General features: G+C 39.4%; 1 protein-coding gene across 2 annotated transcripts in view; it reads right to left on the bottom strand.

Annotated features, from left to right (window-relative positions):
* The window catches only part of F13A1 (coagulation factor XIII A chain), a 144,397-nt gene that overhangs the window by 60,680 nt on the left and 65,102 nt on the right, over positions 1–18,615 (bottom strand). For both annotated transcript variants that reach the window (XM_061194794.1, XM_061194793.1), the window contains one exon: positions 2,357–2,531. In XM_061194794.1, the coding sequence (XP_061050777.1) occupies positions 2,357–2,531 (175 nt within the window). The remainder of the gene's footprint in view (positions 1–2,356; positions 2,532–18,615) is intronic.

Genomic DNA, 18,615 nt, shown 5'->3' on the forward strand with positions numbered 1-18,615 from the left:
GGAACATGCTCCTGTGACACTTGGCGGAGGGTGACAGCACAGGTTCATTTTAATCGTTAGATAATAAATTACCTGGATGCCTCTCTTGCCGTATATGCACCTGTTGATTAAACTTAATCCAAATGCCCTCCCTGGCTGCCAGGACGCCAGACCTCAGGGCTCATTGAAAATAATTCAGCTGACACTTTTAAGATTAATGACTTGCCTTCCCTTTTTTTTTTTCCTCTCAGAATTGTTTAGCATTTTTAACCAAAGACTATCCACCTCCTTCAATAGAACAACCTTGGAAGTCCAAACTTGAGTCTGGTAGAGACTCAAGGGTCCTCATTAAATGACTGAATCGTTTTTTAAATTAATTTTTATTGGAATGTAGTTGGTTTACAGTGTGGTGTTAGTTTCTGCAGCAAAGTGAATCAGCTATATATATACATGTATCCACTCTTTTCTAGATTCTTTTCCCACACAGGTCATTACAGAGTATCGAGCAGAGTTCCCTGTGCTGTACAGCAGGTCCGAATTAGATATCTATTGTATATATAGTGGTGCGTATATGTCAATGACTTAATCTTAACACCCCAAACATCACCGATGGCAGCCACCACCCGCCTCTCACTTCCATCTTCCTCTATGGATTTACAGCCTCTACACTTGCTACAGTTTTACCAAAGAAATGATTGGCACTCTAGTTCTATTTCTAGCTTAACACTAATTCACGTGATTACAGAATCTGCCGAACTCATAATTTTAAGACAGGTGAAGTTTGACATGGGGGCACCAGTGCCTCCGTCCCTCCAAATTTCCTTTTCAGGTTTATCCTCAAGGTGACATCCCACGTTGGGCCTCTGCCTTTTCTTATCACCAAAGTCTGTGTTCAGGAAAAGATCCGAGGACCCTTTTATACAAAAGGCATACATGAATGGAAGGTGTTTACTATTTTATCTGGTTCTAAACCTAAAGGAATTACACCAGGAGAGTGAAATTGCAGGCATCAGGAGGACGTGGGGAGTCCTTTCTCTTTTCCTGGGATCATTTCCTAAGAGAGGCTGCCTCTACCAAGCACCCTGTACCTAGTCTTGGCTTGGGAGCCATGAGGGAGGGGGCCTACCTCCAACCGGTAGCCCTTCGTGAAGTTCAGGCTTCCATGTGGAACCTGAGAGACCAGCCCTTCTAGGACACTGACACATTGGCTACAATGCCGTTCATTGCTCCCAGGAAATATATGCTCCTTTAACCCTTGGGTATACGCAAATGGCTAAGAAAATAATCTTATCCAGTTTGACGCCATGGAGAAACAAAACACACAACCCAAACTCATGATTTCTTTCCACTTGGATCTCTGACTAATTCTTAGACTGTCACAACTTTTGAGCTGAAACTGACAGGCTTCATAATCATTTATAAAAAAATGGTCTCATCCTGGCTTCCAGCCTCCAGATCCTCCTTGATTTTTCTGATTAAAAAACATGTTAACTGGGTAAAACAGTCTTTATTAACGAGCCAGCAGAAAGGACACTTTGACTTGAGCTTAATGTTTTTCTTTTTTACAGGGCTGTAGAAATGGCATGTGAATGACAATCATTACCAATGATGAAGACATACTGAAATAAATGTTATTTAAAAATACCCACTGAATTAACAATAACATTGTCTGGGCCGGGACAGACAAATGCCATATTGAAAAATGATGCATGAGGCTGAAGAGAACAATTCTGTTCCCATATGTTTTCCTCTATGGATTGGATGTTGGGTGGCTTAAAAGCAAAAGGGGAAGCTGGGGAGCACAGATCGTTCATTAAGTTCTGGTATCTAATTGCTCAGGGGCATTGAGACTCACATACGAGAATGAAGATGAGCCCACCTGCCACAGCCCCTTCCATAGCTGGAGTAAAAACTAAGTGGGTATGTTTAGAAAATTCTCAGTGATAAACAGTAAGCAAATAAGCATATTTACAAAACTGCTCAATAACAAGCGGTACATATCTTATTATTTATTATTTTAAATTTTGCTAATTAAGCCTTTTAAAATGTGGGGATTACTAAGAAATAAAACAGCCTAGCCTTTCCCTCACATCCTTACGTGGCCCCGGAGATGCCCCATTTCTCTGGGTATTGAACGATGGATTATGTAGGAAATAGTCCATCATTCTTTCTCTAAAGCTTCGGCAGTCAAAGAGAAACTATGAGCATATTTGACCAAGTACAATTTAATTATGCATTGGCTGCATCCCAGAATAGCCACCCACAAGTTCTATAGGTCCAACAGAGCTTGCTAGGTCGCTTTGCCTGGTTATAGATAAGATGTCTTGAGGTGAAATTTCCTTTGCATTAAAAATATATTACTCAACTGGATACTTACATGTGTTAAAGACACCAGCAAAAACCCAGCACTGACCATAGCGGACCGGATTCTCAGAACTCCTGTATTCCAACAGGATGTCAACACTTCCAGTCCAAGCTGATGGGGGGATGCCATAAGCATAGACATTGTCCCAGGATCCAGCGATGACGCCTTCATCATCCTTGGCATTAATCTAAATGAGACCATGAGAGGTGAGAAGGGGTCAAGGTCATTTAGAAGAGTCCTCTCCAGACTCTGACACTGGGCAAGCTAAGGCTTCCAGTGCCTTCTGTATTCCTGCGTGATGAAAACAGTTCCACTTCTGTTCAGTACACTGTTATGTGTCAGGGAAAGGGATGTGATGATGAGAGTGTGAGGGGAAACCAAATAACCAAGACTCCCTCTTATATGGCGTATGATTGTCGTAAGGTGGTGTTGAAAAGCAGGCAGGAAGAGTTGTCATGTTTTCTCACGTGCTTGGGAGAAGATACACACAGGGCCCTTGGTCTGGTTGGAATAGTGCTGGAGAATGCGTGAGGAAGAGAGGAAGAAGACCTACAAAAGAAGACAGGTCAAGTAGGGATCTTGTCTTGATAGAAGGAGAGTTAAAAGCTGACAAATGACAGAAGATGTTAGAGTGGGGGCCCAGAGTCTCATGGTCTGACGAGTTTTGACTTTGAGGATGAGTGGCAGACTCTAATAAATTGAAAAAGTAAGCAGATGCTGTCATAGGAACCATTAAGAATTAATAAGAAATTAGATTCCCATGGGTGCCTTGCAGAGTTTGTTTTTTAAGAAGTTGCATTACAGAAGTATTTTCCTTATGAGTGCTTAAGGTGATTAAAGTTGCATAATTTCGTTCAAAGATATCTCCAGTTATAATACATAAAGGGCCTGGGGTATTATAGTTTAAATATAGGGGAGACTTAAGCAAAGAATGGCAATCTTGAATATTTGGGAAAACCTGGCTACACGTTCAGACCACAGTCATTTGGTAGCAGCAGACCTCAAGTGCAGGAATCTTTCGTGTTTAGACAATAAAACAGGGGGCAAGAATGAACAGTTTCAAGGCATCCTGTCAGTTTCTTGGGGGTCACTGCTGAATCTTACTTCTCTTGCTGTAGCTTTCATGATGTTTAATTTCAGTCAGAAGAATTTCTAGGTGGGGAGCATTGGGAGTTTTTCCAAAAACTGATGGCACTTTAACAATGTCTATATGTTGACATGACAATGGTTGATAGCCTTGCTCTTCAACATGTGGCCTGTGGACCAACAGCAGTGGAATGCCCGGGAACTGGTTGGAAATGCAGACTCTCAGGCTCCTCCCCAGACCTACTAAATCAGAACCTGCCTTTTAACAAAATCCCCAGGTGATTTGTGTGCACATTAATTTGAGAAGCATAGGTTCAGACTACACTGAAAAGACATTAGTAAGCAATGTAGAACATATGATTGAAGCAGGTGTGTTTGGATTATGACAACCATAGAAGAGATATTAAAATATGGTGATTTTTTTATGTGTTCATGGCCTTGCTAATTAACAGCCCAGCCCCAGCACTTGCCCAGACCCCTCTCTTAGGCTTGCTGAGTTTAGTTTTTATAAAAGTCTATCCTCCCCAGGGGGTCGTGAGTACATTGAGAACAGAGACCAAAATCGATGCCTTTCTGACTTCTAGCAGGTATTGGCAAAGAGCAGGTGCTCAATAGCTGTTGAATAATCCGTTGTATATTCAACAAGCATATAGGCATTGCACATCTGAGTACGAGTAAGATCTTCTCTGTGAAAAGAGATGGTCGAAAACCCAACAAGCAGAAGTAAATGTTATCAATATTAATACAGAAAGATGTACAGGGTGAGTCGGGTCCCCACAGAAGGAGTAATCAGTTTTATTAGATTGGAGGGTGTGGTGACGGTTGTGGGCTGGATAGAGAAAATGACATGAAAGCTAGGTCTGGAGGGGCTGAGGTCCAGAAAAGGTTATCTACATGGTAGAGAGAGTTTGAATAATTGCTTGGTGTCATGAAGAAATATGGCAAGTTCAGGGACCTACTGCAAGTATCACGTAAGTAGGCAATACTGGACGAAGTAGAAACTACTAGAAGAAAACACTTAAGATGTGCAAGCAACTTCTATTTTTCCCCTTTGACTCTGTCCAGTTAGGTTAAAGGGAAGGTAACTACCCAGTTAATTTGTTTAATGTAGAAAAAAATTAATCCGTTAGAGATTACTGAAGGACCCCATTCAACTAATTGCAAACTCCTTCCTTTGATGTTAACTTTGAATTTATCCTGTAACTCCATGAAATGACTGGAGTGCAGCAGGGTTTAGCCAACAATTTTGGTTCTATTCATGATCAATAATTCTCCTTGCAGTTGAATTGATTATTTACATCTGCATCTATTATAGTGAAGCCTGAAGAGTGCCTTGGTAGGCTATGATGTGGTTTGGTATTTGTGAGTAGGTAGATTCAGCTTTAACTCACATTAGCAGTTTCTTATCCTTATCATTGAGAAATAGGATAGAGCAATGAATCTCAGAGGTAAAAGTTCCTAAATTATGGTTCTAATGACTGATTTTCAAACAGACAGCCATTAATTAAAAGTGTTATTTATAGCATACAGCCGAACCCAGTCAGCCAAAGGGAAGAGTAAGGAAAAGAAGAGCTCTCTCCTCCACAGACCTTTTAATTCTTAATGCTGAGCTGTCCCCCTGCTGCTGGATAAATCACAACTCTCATTTATTAGCATTTAGCCAGATTAGCTACTGTTTTCTAATTAGAATATTGATTTCTGGGGAGCCTAGATACGGAAAGAGATAAGTCTTTAGTGACAGATGTAAACGGTTAAAGCAATAGCCCCCACCCTAGACAACAAGATATGCTTGGGGGGCACATCAAGGGCATGCTGGTCCCTTGTCAGGCCACAGCTGACAGAGAGCACCCTATCATGAACTCTGAGTTGAACCAGTGACAGAATGAAATGTCTTGGTCTTGCATCACTGGTGGTCAACAAGAAAATATGAGCCCAGGGCTTTGGACAGGGAGCATTATTCAACTTCATTAAGGTTTCACTAAACTGTCCTCTCATGATACCTACAATATTGGAAAAAATGAAAAAACCAGCCCCTTTGAAAGTCACTATCAGCAACCTCAGTGGCATAACATATTTCAATAAACTTCATAACCTGATCCAAGAAAAGGGGAGGATTTTGGAGTGCGGCAGAGGGGCAGCTTGGCTCAGCTTCTAACCCTGACCACCAGGGCTTCAGAAGCCCTACTGTCAAGTCAAAAAAATCCTGAGGTTGCTCATTTGTATTTCAAAATCTGGAAAGAAACAAACTGAATTAAAATGCTGATCTTTTCCTTGTTCTGACCAGAATCATGGAAATGACTGCTGTGGAGAAGTGGGTGGAAAAGGGTCTGCATCCCTTAAAAGGTAGAGATTCTGGGACTACAGTGGAGAAATGATACAAAGCCTGAGAGTAATCTCCATGTGGGAAGGAGATCTACCTCCAATTAGGTAGAGTAGATTCTAGAATGAGAAATTTAACAGAAGCCTAAAAGAAAGAGCAGAGCCCAAGGATTTTAACAGAGTTTGCCATCTCATCAGCTAAACTCCCTCCTCTGCTCCAGTCTGTTTCAGGGTACAAAAGAGTAGAATGAAATGCATTGGTCTAAAACTGTAGTTCAGAGGTTAAATCAAACTAATCTTGGATTGGAGAGTCAAGATTTTATCTACAGTATATTACAGCAAATAGAACACTTGGAGAAGAGTTATGCAAGTATGAGCATGAATAAAAAGAAAAGCAAAGAGGAAAGAGAGAGAATGGAAAAACTATACGTAGAAGAAAACAAAATTAAGGAACATACAGGAGTTTCTCACAACCTCCTAGGAGATCACAGACCTAAAGGAACACATTGGGCACCAACTCACATCATCATGCAACTAAAGATAAATTATAAACTGTAAGAAACAGAATAGATAATGTTCAAAATAAAATTAATGACATAGAAGAAAAGCTTGAGGCGAAGAAAATGTTAATGAAAAAGATAAAGAGATGAAGTTATTAGAGAGAAGCTAATAGTTACGGAAGACAAGGATGATACAACATAAGGATAATTAGTATCCTTAAAATAGAGAATCCAACAAATAAAACAGAAGATATATTCATGACATAATATAAGAAAATTTTACCTAATTGAGGAAAAATTGAATCTATACATTGGAAGATCAATCTGAGCTCCAGGGTAATTTGATGCAGAATGCTCATTACCTAGGAACTTTAATTAATTAATCTAGTTGAATTTAAGGTTAAAGAAGTAATTGTTCAGTCCTACAGACAGAAAATGCAAATTAACAATAAGGGGAAAATGAGGCTGTCTTTAGACTTCTCCAGAACAACCAGTTGATGTCATCCACATTTGCATGGTCCTGAGAGGAGGGTGGACCCAAGAATATTATGCACAGCTAAGCTGTTCTGTGAGTATAAGGACAACCAGCACACATTTTCAAACATGAAGGATCTCAGAGAACACAGGACCCATCACAACCAAACCACTTGAAAAGTGATATGAAGATAATTAAGGGATGAATCTAGCACAGATCCCAGTAACAGAGACTCTGTGGTAAAGATCCAGGGGTGAAAAAAATCCACATATGTTCAAAAATCTTTGGGAATCATAGTAACAGAATGAATATGAATTTTAAAACTTGATAATGTAAAAACAATGATAATGCTAAGAAAAAAATTAGACCTGAGGGAAGAAAGAGGAAAGGAAGAATGGAAGTGCTGATGTTTTAATGTGTTCATCTTTCTTAGTTAACCAACACTACCTAAAACGTAACTTAAAACATATAATTACTTTATTCTTTTAATGGTTTTCATAATTTTCTAATAACCTTAGAGGGATCTGTTAGGCAATAATATTTCTAGTAGTAAAGAAATATTTATTTGAAGTTTAACAATTTCTTCTGCTGTAATTCAGTTTTTTCTTGTGTGAAAGTAAAATTTAATAAAATTAAATAAAACAAATTTTAATTTGAGTACAATTAAATGTAATACTTTATTAAATAGAATGATACCATTCAGCATAAATACAAACAAACAGACCAATGGATCACAGTAGAGAACACAGAAGTAGACCCTAGAATTATAGTTAACTGATTTTTGACAATGTTGCAAAGGCATTTCCATGGGCGAAGGATAATCTTTTTAACAAACGGTATTGGAACAATTGGATATTCATATGCAAAAATGAACTTTGATTTATACCTTGAACCATATTAAAAATTATCTCAAAATGGATCATAGACCTAAGTATAAAAACTAAAAAACTATAAAAATTTCCAGAAGAAAACATAGGGGGAAAATTTTGTGCCTTTTGATTAGGCAAAGATTCCTTAGATGTGATACCAAAAGAATGATCCATAAAGAAAATATTTACCAACTGAACTTCATCAGATTAGGAACTTTTGCTCTTTGAAAGACATAGTTAAGAGAATGAAAAGATTAGTCCAGAGTGGGAGAAAACATTTGTAAATAATATATGTGATAAAGAACTTGTATCCAAAATATGTAAAGAATGCTTGAAACTCAATAATAAGAAAATGAACAAAATTTAAGGACATGGGCAAAATAATTGAAGAGATACTACATCCAAGAAGATATATGGATGGCAAATAAGCACAACAAAAGATGCTCAACATCACTAGTTATAGGGAAATGCAAATTAAAACCACAATGAGATAGCACTGCACACCTATTAGAAAGTCTAACATTAAAGACTGATCATATCAAGTGTCGGGGAAGACGCAAGCACCTGGGACTCTTATACACTTCTGGTGGGAACGTAAAATGGTAAACCCATTGTGGTAGTTTCTTAAAAATTAAACATATACCTACCATGTGACCCAGCCATCCTACTCCTAGGTATTTATCTAAGAGAAATAAAAGCTTATGTCTATACAAAGACTTTCACATGAATATTCCTAGCTTTTTGTAAGAGGAAAAAATTGGAGGCAGCCCAAATGTCCATCAGCAAGTGAATTGATAAACAAATTGTGGGTCATCTATACAATGGAACACTACTCAGAAATAAAAGGAAGGAACTGCTCATATAAACAGTAACATGGATGAATCTCAAGATGAGATAAAGAAGCATGAAAGAAGCCAGACAAAAAATGCACATACTGCATGATTCCACTTATATAAAATTATAGAAAACATAAATCAATATGTAATGACAGAAAGCAGAACAGTAATTGCCTGGGAATGGTAGACAAAGCAGGAAGTTGCAAAAGGGAGAAATTACAAAGGAAACTTCTGAGCAGTGATGGATGTATTTATTATTTCCATTTTGGTGATGGTTTCACGGGTGCATCAAAATTATCAAACTGTGCATTTTAAACATGTGCATTTTATTGTATGTCAACTATATCTCAATAAGGCTATAAAAAGTAAGTATAATACTTTTTAATTATACTAGCATATATAGTATAATACCATTTATGATCTTAAAACTATATTTGTTTATTTAAATATCTATCTATCTAGTTGGAATGATGTACATCAAATATTAATAGTGGTTTTTTCTTGATGGTGAAATTCGGGGTGATTTTTTTGAGGGAAGGTGTTTATTTTTTAACTTATATCTTAAAATTTTTCTGGATTGTCTGAATTCTTTTTTAGAAAGCATTATCATTTTTTTAACCAAAAAATAAAAAAGACCTTTCATTTAAAAAGCTGGAAGCAGATATGCCAAGATGCTGTGTTCAATTCTTGCAGAGAGAATAAATATAATTATTATTTTCTTCTTTATACTTCTAAAAATGTTTAGAATTTTCTCAAATATTTACCCTAAGGGAGAGAATAGTTAAAATTCCTTTCATGCCCAGTTGGGTGGGCTGCCTCTCTGAATTCAAGGCTTAGGTCCATTACAGTTTGCATAATTACTATTTTTTTGTGCTTCTTTCTAAATATGTAAAGGTATTTTTTCTTATCCTGTGTGCACATTTTATATGGCTATGATAAGGTGACTTTTCTCTGTTATAAGCTTATTATATGCTGTTAAATTTTAATGTTAAAAGTTGTGTTCTCATAAAGACTAGGATTTCTGTAATTCTTATAGAATACAGTTTTATACCTAATCTTGCCTATAGTAGTTTTTCAAAGACCATTGGAAATAAATTTGGGGCAACATAAACTAGTTTCAAAGGTGGAGAGTTAAATTTGGGAAGGAGAAGGACTATTCCTTGAAGAAGAGTCTTTCCAGGTTTTGTGAACAAGCCCCCAAGTACAGTCTGGTGGAGATGAATCTTAATTGTAGGTGGAAGTTGTACAGTAGGTGTCAAATTGTGTCCATGACACTCCAGGGTTCCAATCACTTTGGAAAACTGGCAGATTCTTATCAAGTTAAACATATACATGCCCTGTGATTTGGACATGCCATCTTTAACTACCTACCTCAGAAATACGAAAGTGTATGTACAAAGTGACTTGTACAAGAGTGTTCCTAACAGCTTTATTCGTAAGAGGCCCAAACTGGAAACATCTCAGATGTCCATCAGCAGGTGAACAGATAGACAAACTGGGATATAGAATACGATAAAATACTGCTTGCCAGTGCAAAGGAACACATTGAAGACACGTGCAAGAATTGATTGAGTAGAAGAAGCCAGCCCCAAATAGTACATACTGTATGAATCCAGTTATGTGAGATTTAAGAAAAGGCAAATCAGGCTTCCCTGGTGGCGCAGTGGTTAAGAATCCACCTGCCAACGCAGGGGACACGGGTTTGAGCCCTGGTCCAGGAAGATCCCACACGCCGCGGAGCAACTAAGCCCGTGCGCCACAACTACTGAGCCCGTGTGCCACAGCTACTGAAGCCTGCGTGCCTAGAGCCCGTGCTCTGCAACAAGAGAAGCCACAGCAATGAGACGCCCGCACACCGCAATGAAGAGTAGTCCCCGCTCGCCGCAACTAGAGAAAGCCCACGCCCAGCAACGAAGACCCAACGCAGCCAAAAAAAAAAAAAAAACAGTCAAATCTATTGTAAGGAATCAGAATAGTGGTTGCTTGCTTCTGGGGATGTGGAATGATTACAAGAGAGCACGAGGGAAATTTCTGGGCTGATGGTAATGTTTATATTTTGGTTACACTGGGGTAGTGATTACCCCAATCAAAACTCATTGAATATTACATTTAATACCCATACATTTCACTGTATGTAAATTTTACTTCACAAAAAACACATAAAAACCACATGAACTAACCCTAACCTATATTGCGAAGCGTATAACCACTGTCTGCAAATGTGCTCTGCTTTATAGACTTGACACAAGCTCTGACAGGAGTTGGTAATTAGCTTCATTTTTTATGAAAATCTTTACAACTAGAGATTATTAACCTTGTCTCCCTTGGTAACTGAGGATTCTTATTTGGCCCAAACATATTTTACTAATTGACAATCGTGAAAGAAATAACAAAAGGTGGACCGAGAGAGAGAGAGATACTGAGATTTTAAGCTTTCCAAGCATTGGCTGCTGTTTTTCATTGTTATTCAGCTGCTGTGTGGTGCAGGGCTGGTGTATAGAATGGACCTCCAAAAATATCTGAATGAAGGAATGGATGGATGAATAGATGAATGGGAAAGGGAAAGAGCAGAACCAGGAGAGGAAAGGAAAAGGATGTCAAGGGAGAGGAGAGGGGAAGGAGAGAGGGCAAGAAGGGATGCAAAGTGCATAGCCCTGAGAGGGCATATCCTAAAGGGCGGTGCTGGCTTTGCTGCATTTCTATTTATCCATCCTGGGGATGTCTGCCCCAGGAGACCAGAGCAGCCCTGACTGCAGCTTGGAAGGAGTGCTGAGAAGCAGCCCCGTGTTTCAGAAATAGCCAATGTGATTACAAAATAGATGTAGCACTGAAACCTCATTCCGGGAAGCAATTCGGGGAAAGCAGACATTTAGATTGACTGTGATTATCACATTCGAGAGATGGCTTGTAATAAATGTCTGTTTTTCTCCCAAAATATGGGGAGCACAGGCATAAGAAATGTAACCTTAATAATTGAGAAACCAAGCTGTTTGCCCACAAATGGAAACTTCATTACATTGCTAGTTTTTAACCACAAGAGACGAAAATGATGTCTGAACAGTTCATTTGTCTCCTCAACCCCTCCACCCCAACTTAAAAGAGAAGGATTGAATGAGACAGGGCTTGTAAAAGGCATTACTTTTGTACCCAAGGAGGTCATGTGATACAGAGAGAGGACAGGCAGAGGACAAATACAGGGGCCATGTAACATCGTGTGTGGAACAGCAGGGTCAGGCAACCTGAGATCCATTTCCAGTTTGACCGGTGACCTTGGATAAGTCATTTAACTTCCTGATACTTCTGTCTCTTCATCTGCACATTGGTTATTTATGAAACGGATATGGTTTCTCAAAATTGGCTATGAAAACAATTTCCATTAGGTAAATTCTATTTTACCTTCCAATATATTTGTCGATTGTTAAAAATTCTTCGATAAACAGAAATGAAAATCCCTGGTGAATGAGGTGACCTTATGGCATTATGTTTAGTTTGAAAGGTACTAGAGATCGTCCTGACTCTGTACCTCCCATTCATCACTGGATTCCCTTAGCCATTCCTAAACCTTAGGAAGGCCTCCCGTGCTTGTGGGTACCTTGACTCCAACTTTAAGATTAAAAAAACTTATTAGAATTAGTATTTTACCCTGTTGAACTACAATCACGTTTTTCGTTAATCCTAACCGGTAGATTCTCCAAAGTTGCCACCCGTGGGAGCTCTTGACTGAGATTGGAAAGGTTATCAAGAGCAACAGAGACCTCTAGCTTTTTCTCCTCTACCAGAGTAAGGAATGTCATTCTTGACATTCCTGGGCATGAATCATGGAGAGAGAAAATAACAATTTAAGATAAGAAAGCAGATAGGGTCAGAGCTCCAGAAACTCTGGATGGGGGCTGAAATCCATGAAGGAACCTATATCTGGCAATGGTCGCCAGCCTGGAAATTTTAACTCTTAGGCATCTGCAAAATTATGCAGGCATGTGAGTCATTGCCAATTTTCCAAAACACCAATGGAAGTCATATCTTTACCTTCACAGAGGTGGCATCGAGTCACACTGAGTGCTTGCACTGAATGTACCACTCCCATTAGAAGTTCTGTTTGGCCGTTAGATAAATCTCTGATGCAAGAATGGGGAAACCAATTATTATTACATAAATATGCTTTTTTGATAGAGGAAATTTTTCCAAAAATAAGATCCATAAGGGGAAACGTGAAGAAGCTCCTCTGTGGGGAAATGGTTGGGGACAATGCCTCTTAAGCACCTGAGTCCTCAGATTTCTCCAGGACAATTCACTCCAAGAAAGGGGGTTTTTAGCTGCTTATAAAAAAAAGGAGCAGTTACATAGTGCTTTAACATTTGTATTTATTTTTTTTAAATAAAGGTTTTAGGGAGCTATGCTTTGGCTGGTCTGTATGATCAGGGACTAGACTTCATGTATTTATTTCTGATTCTAAAGTTCATTTGGGGTAACTGGGTGGAATTTCTAACCCAAGTGAATTTGTAAATGTAGTCTGAATAGTTGAAATAGTTTGTTGCATGAAGAGGTTTGCTGAATGTGAAGCTTTCTACGAGATGACCAAGTAAACAACTGGGGAAAAATAAAAACACGGTTCTGTAGTAGCTTCCTGTGAAGCTGCTTAGCAAAATATCAAAGGAGTGATGTCATGACTGTCTTTTTCATGCATGGAAGCAAAAAAAAAAAAACAGTCTAAATACTGGGACAAGGAGACGGGGAAGAAAGAGGGACAAAGAGAAAAGTAGCTTTATTTTCAGTTTATCTGTGAGATCACGGATGCTTGGGGACCAGAAGCTCTGAAGTCTGCTTTGCCTGCAAGGTCTACAGTCATTCGTCTTGTGTTGGGCCCTAGGGAACTCCAGGGCCTATACTTCCACTTGTGGTCAGTTTGATTTACTAGCTGGAGCACAAGATTTTTTTTTTATAACACTAAAGAGTACACCGAACATGATCGGTTAAAAAAAAAGTTCAATCTTGAGTTAGTTCCCAAAAGGCACAGTTAGAATAGGGTATTAATGGGGATTAATGATGGCATCGTGTTTCGATGTTAGCAAAAGACCAGGGTTAAAAATAAATGTGTACACCTCAAGGCAAGCAGGAAAGCCCAGGCTGGCAACGGTGTAAAGATTGGTATTTAAAAATAGGTAACTAGTATATCGACATTTTTTCTTCTCTCCCTCCTTCCAAAATTTCCCCAAAATGTCACTTTTTAAAAAAATTGTAGTTGAAACAAAGAAGTCCCCAGAGGGGCAAGTTTCCCCTGACTACATGTTCCTGCAGTGCTTTTGGTGATGGTTATTTGGGTATAATTTCCACCAAGGAAAAAGGGTTTCCATGAATCATAGCATGGATTATTATTGCTCTGGACCCTTGTCAGTTATTCTTCTACCTTTTCATCCAATATCCCAACATTTGTTAGGTCACTGCTTTGTCCTGGAAAACCTCTGAGGAAAGCTTGAGAGGTTTGCTTTCTCCTACAACCCTATGCTTATTTCATCAGAGACTTTGCCATACTGTGTTGAAATGTTCTACTTACAAGTTTGTCTTCTCTGTTAGACTATAAGCTCTGTGAAGGCAGAAACTATGTTTGTTTGTTTTTTTTTTACAACTGTACCTAGACTGGAGATTCTCAATAAATACTCGTTGAATGAATGAGTTAATACTGAGTGTTTTACTACCATGAGCATCATTACAGCAATTACTACCATCACTGTCACTAATACCACCATCAAAGCACATCACCACCACCATCATCATCCCTATTATCACCACCATCAAACCACATCACCACCACCACCACAGCCACCAATACCACCATCAAACCATATTTGGTACCTAGTCTTCTTTGGGAACTCTTTCCCCAGGGACCCAATGCCTCTGGCTATTTAGAATTCTCTGATTTATGCCTTTCTTCGCTTATTCCCCTATTTCAAAATTCACCTGTTCTGGAACCCATTCCCTTGGGTCCTTCTTTTCTAGGAGATAGCTACCAGTGACCAGTGACCTTGGATAAGTCATTTAACTTCCTGATACTTCTGTCTCTTCATCCACACATTGGTTATTTATGAAATGGATATAGTTTCTCAAAATTGGCTATGAAAACAATTTCTGTTAGGTAAATTCTGTTTTCCTGCTGGCTTCCAATATATTTGTCAATTGTTAAAAATTCTTCAATAAACAGAAATGAAAATCCCTGGTGAATGACAGATTAACTTGATGTAGGAATTGTGTCATTGGTGCTTGTGTGTTGGTGGTGGCCGTCTAAGGTCTAATATGACCTGAGAGCAAGGACAATATCTAGTTCCAGCTCAGCCACTTATTTGTGTGTGACCTTGGGTGACATCATATCCAAGGACCTCCACCCCTTTACCTAGAAGACCCCTGGAGAGTCTTCCACATCTCATGTACTGGTTCTGTGTGCATTTTGACACAGATCTCCTATTAATAAGTCCCAAAGGAGGGAACCTGCACTGAGGTGGGATGCTAGGGCTTCCACAGTGAATAAGCAAGCAGTATCCACAGGCCCAGCGGCCACGGCAGGGCCAGTATGGGAGAACTTCTCTGCCCAGAGTTGCTGCCAGATCCAATCAGTCATGAGGCAGAAGCAGGCAGGGACCAGTTACCACCCAGCAGTAAAGGCAGGCTATTGTCACCGTCTCTCCTTTCCCCAGGACCCTGCTGTTCTTGTCACATGGCATAGCACACCTGTCTTGAGAGTGTGACTGGGGCTGGAGTCCATGTCTGGTTACTTCACTGTAATTCAGGGTCCGTGATGGAATGCTTTATTAGTGCCCTGTGAGCAAAACAAGTTTTCAGATGGCACAAAGCATCCTTCTAAAGTTTTCCTGGCACATTTCCTGGCAATCGTCCTGGTGGGGACTGTCACATCAGGTATGAGGTGGAAAGTAAACAGTAATCAAGTAGTTTAAAGGAGGAAGTATAACTATTGATACTATGTATAAAATTGATAACTCATGAGAACCTACTGTACAGCACAGGGAACTCTACTCGATGCTCTGTGGTGACCTAAATGGGAAGGAAATCCAAAAAAGAGGGGACATATGTATACGTATAACTGATTCACTTTGCTGTACAGCAGAAACTAACACAACATTGTTGTTTTTATTGAAGTATCAGGAAGTTAAATGACTTATTCAAGGTCACAAGGTCACTGGTCACAAAGCAACTATACGCCAATAAAAAATCAAATAAATAAATAAATAAATAACATTTTAAAAATGAAAAAAAAAGGAGGAAGTATAACTTTGGACAAGGTTTTTCTTTTTTCTAATCTCTTAAAAAATTTTTTTCACTCTTAAATCAATCTGCAGTGTAGCTTCGGTAAAATGTACCACTCACTATTTAGAAAAACCTAAATATAAGTTTGCTTATGTAAGGTTATAGCATCTCAGGACCAATCCCCAGACAATGAGTTTTATAGGAGTTTTAGACTTTCCTGTAAAACTCTTTACAGGAGTTTTAGACTTTCTTTCCCCTGGGAAAACCCAATAGCCCAAGGCTGTCCAGATTGTCATAAACTTTCCTGATTCTCACATCAAAGTGAAGTAACAGCAACTCAAAAGAACTAAATATTGAATTTATAAAGGGAAAAAATAGAAGAAAGAAGAACATTGTTTTGGAGGAGAAAACGGAATTCTTGCTGCCACGGGGAATAACAAGTGTGATTTGAGTACAGAGACAAAATTTCATTTTAAAGATAAAGGAGGCCCGGAGAGGCTGAGTGATTGGCCCTGGGTCACATAGGCAATTTGCGGAAGAGTCAGAACCCAGAGGTCTGATGTGACCTGGACCAGGGCCTTCCCGCAGGATGCTGCCTCCACTTTCTCTTCAGCAGAAGAAGGAAAGCCAGCAGGTTTTGAATAAGGTAAGAAAACAGATCCTCCACGCAGGCAAGAAGAGAGGGTTATGCTCATGGCACCGGCAGGGAAGCCGAGCCTCGGAGGGGTTTAGTGCTGTGGCCCTCCCTGGGGATGATTTTGACTCAGAGGGACATTTGGAAATATGTAAAGACATTCTTGGTTGTCACAACTCCTGGCATTTCTTGGGTAGAAGCGGTGGTTGCTGCTAAATATCCTCTCGTGTGTAGGATACCCCCAGGGCAAAGAACGGCCCAAGGTCATAAACACTAGACGACAAAGATTTTTATCTGGGGACTGTCAAGCCAGATTTAGATCATCATCATCATCACCCTCATCAGAAAGTTAGATAAGTCAGATAATAACCTGAGTTATTATCTGTGGTCATATAGCACCGAGCACCCATCTACTTTCTGCAAATTCCTGGCCAGTCTTCAGTGCCAGGCTTTGCCGTGACCACAGGAAGCAAATTTGTCTTTAGGGCCCCAGTCACCTGCTCTTGCCTCCTGTCCCCTCTCTACCCTCTGCAGGTGCCCAGCCAGGACCAGGCTGCTCATCCCACTCCTTCCTGGCAGTAACTGAGTCCAGGAAAGTTCTGCCTTCCATCACTGTCACCTTGGCATGAACTGCAGTCAGCGTACTACCCCTCCTAGAGAATTTGCATGTCACGGTGTATCCTGTTCCAGTATTTGTATCCTATAAAAGGAATTTCCTGCCTCAGTGACCAGGCTGGGGAGATGATTGAGAACTTTTAAAATGACCACACAGCGCCCTCTGTTCTTCCAGTGGAGTGGACCAGCCCCCTAGAAAACATCCACAGGCCTATCTGCTAGGACCCAGGGTTCTGGCTAGACTCAAGCAACTTCAGAACATTTTCTTTCTGGGCTCCCTAAATACATCTTCTCATATTTTAAAGCAAATCTTTATTGAGAAATTTGAGGGGTTTCTGTTTTGTTTTTTTCTTTCAGTCTTTGCTTAACTTCCCTCAGCAATTTCATGATAGGTTTCCAGGATTTGTGAACAGGAGAGGAACTCCCTGAGTGACCAGAAAACAATTGATTTTGGGGGAAAGTTGCATATTTTTAATTGATTTTTGGAGGCTCAATATTTTACTTTCTAAAATCATTATAACTGAATAGATGTTGGAAAGATTCACAGAGCTCTTCTAAGGATTCAAAGAGATAATAGATATAACAAGATTTTGAAAACTCTCAAACGTATATTTTGTGTATGTAAATGATGGTGGTGGTGGAAATAGAGATATTGCCCAGGGTGGGCCTCTCCCCTAACACCCAAGGCCTCTCCCTCCAAAAATAAAACCAAACCAACTCCCCCAAATTGATTCTGTCCAGTTCTAAATCTTGTGAGTCATAGATTTTCAAAATCAGAACTTCATAGGCTTTTTATGATTAATAAAATTTCAAGGCAATTTGCATTAGGAGTCTCTGCTTAATTCAAGACTTAACAGCTTCCATTTGGCCAGATGCCACCATAGTGTTGGGTTAGCTGCTTCCTATTTGCGTCGCTCTTGCTTTGGCTTGTGTTAGGTAGTGATTTCTAGACTCGTAAATATACCCACACCGTGTGAGTAAGCTCGGGCTGACGAGCATGTCATTTCAGAGTGCCTAACAAGGAATTAATTTATATCTAACCACTGCGAGCAACTGCTTCCCGCCTCACTGCAAACCTGTCATGATGACTTCAGAGGAGAAAAGGGAGAATTTTGTCCATGAAACAGAAAAAACAGTGACTGACTGCAGGTCTAATGCATGTTGTAATAAACAGCTATTATAAAGAAATTCCCAAATTCTTTAGAATCCATTGTCTTTTCACTTGCATAGTTTATGTTGCGTACATAAACTAACAACAGAAAACAAAACTGCCTTTAGATGTTCGTTCTTACCTTCTCTTTTTAAGCTCCACTTTTCTTAAATTTACACACAGCCTAGTTACTAATAAAACAATCTTTGTTCTTAAGAGCTAACCATAAATTACATTTCATATCATTCTCAGTCTAATATCTTTATATAAACTATATTTGATTTTGATTTTATTTAACTTAAACCAAACCCAAAGACAGCATTCTTTCAGAGAGATTGTTTTTTTAAATAAAACTTAAGGAAATTGGTAACAAAAAGGAGTATTTGTTGCTCAGTCTTTGATTGTATGAAATAGCACCTAGCTTAATGTTCTTTTCAGGAATATTCTGCTCATAAATCAGATTTGATTCGCTTTCATGCACCAAGGGCAGGATCTGTGGGTGCGGCACGTTGATACGGTCCAGGGCTGCACAG

The sequence above is a fragment of the Eubalaena glacialis genome, chromosome 7 (assembly GCF_028564815.1).
Source record: "Eubalaena glacialis isolate mEubGla1 chromosome 7, mEubGla1.1.hap2.+ XY, whole genome shotgun sequence".
NCBI classification, from domain to species: domain Eukaryota; kingdom Metazoa; phylum Chordata; class Mammalia; order Artiodactyla; family Balaenidae; genus Eubalaena; species Eubalaena glacialis.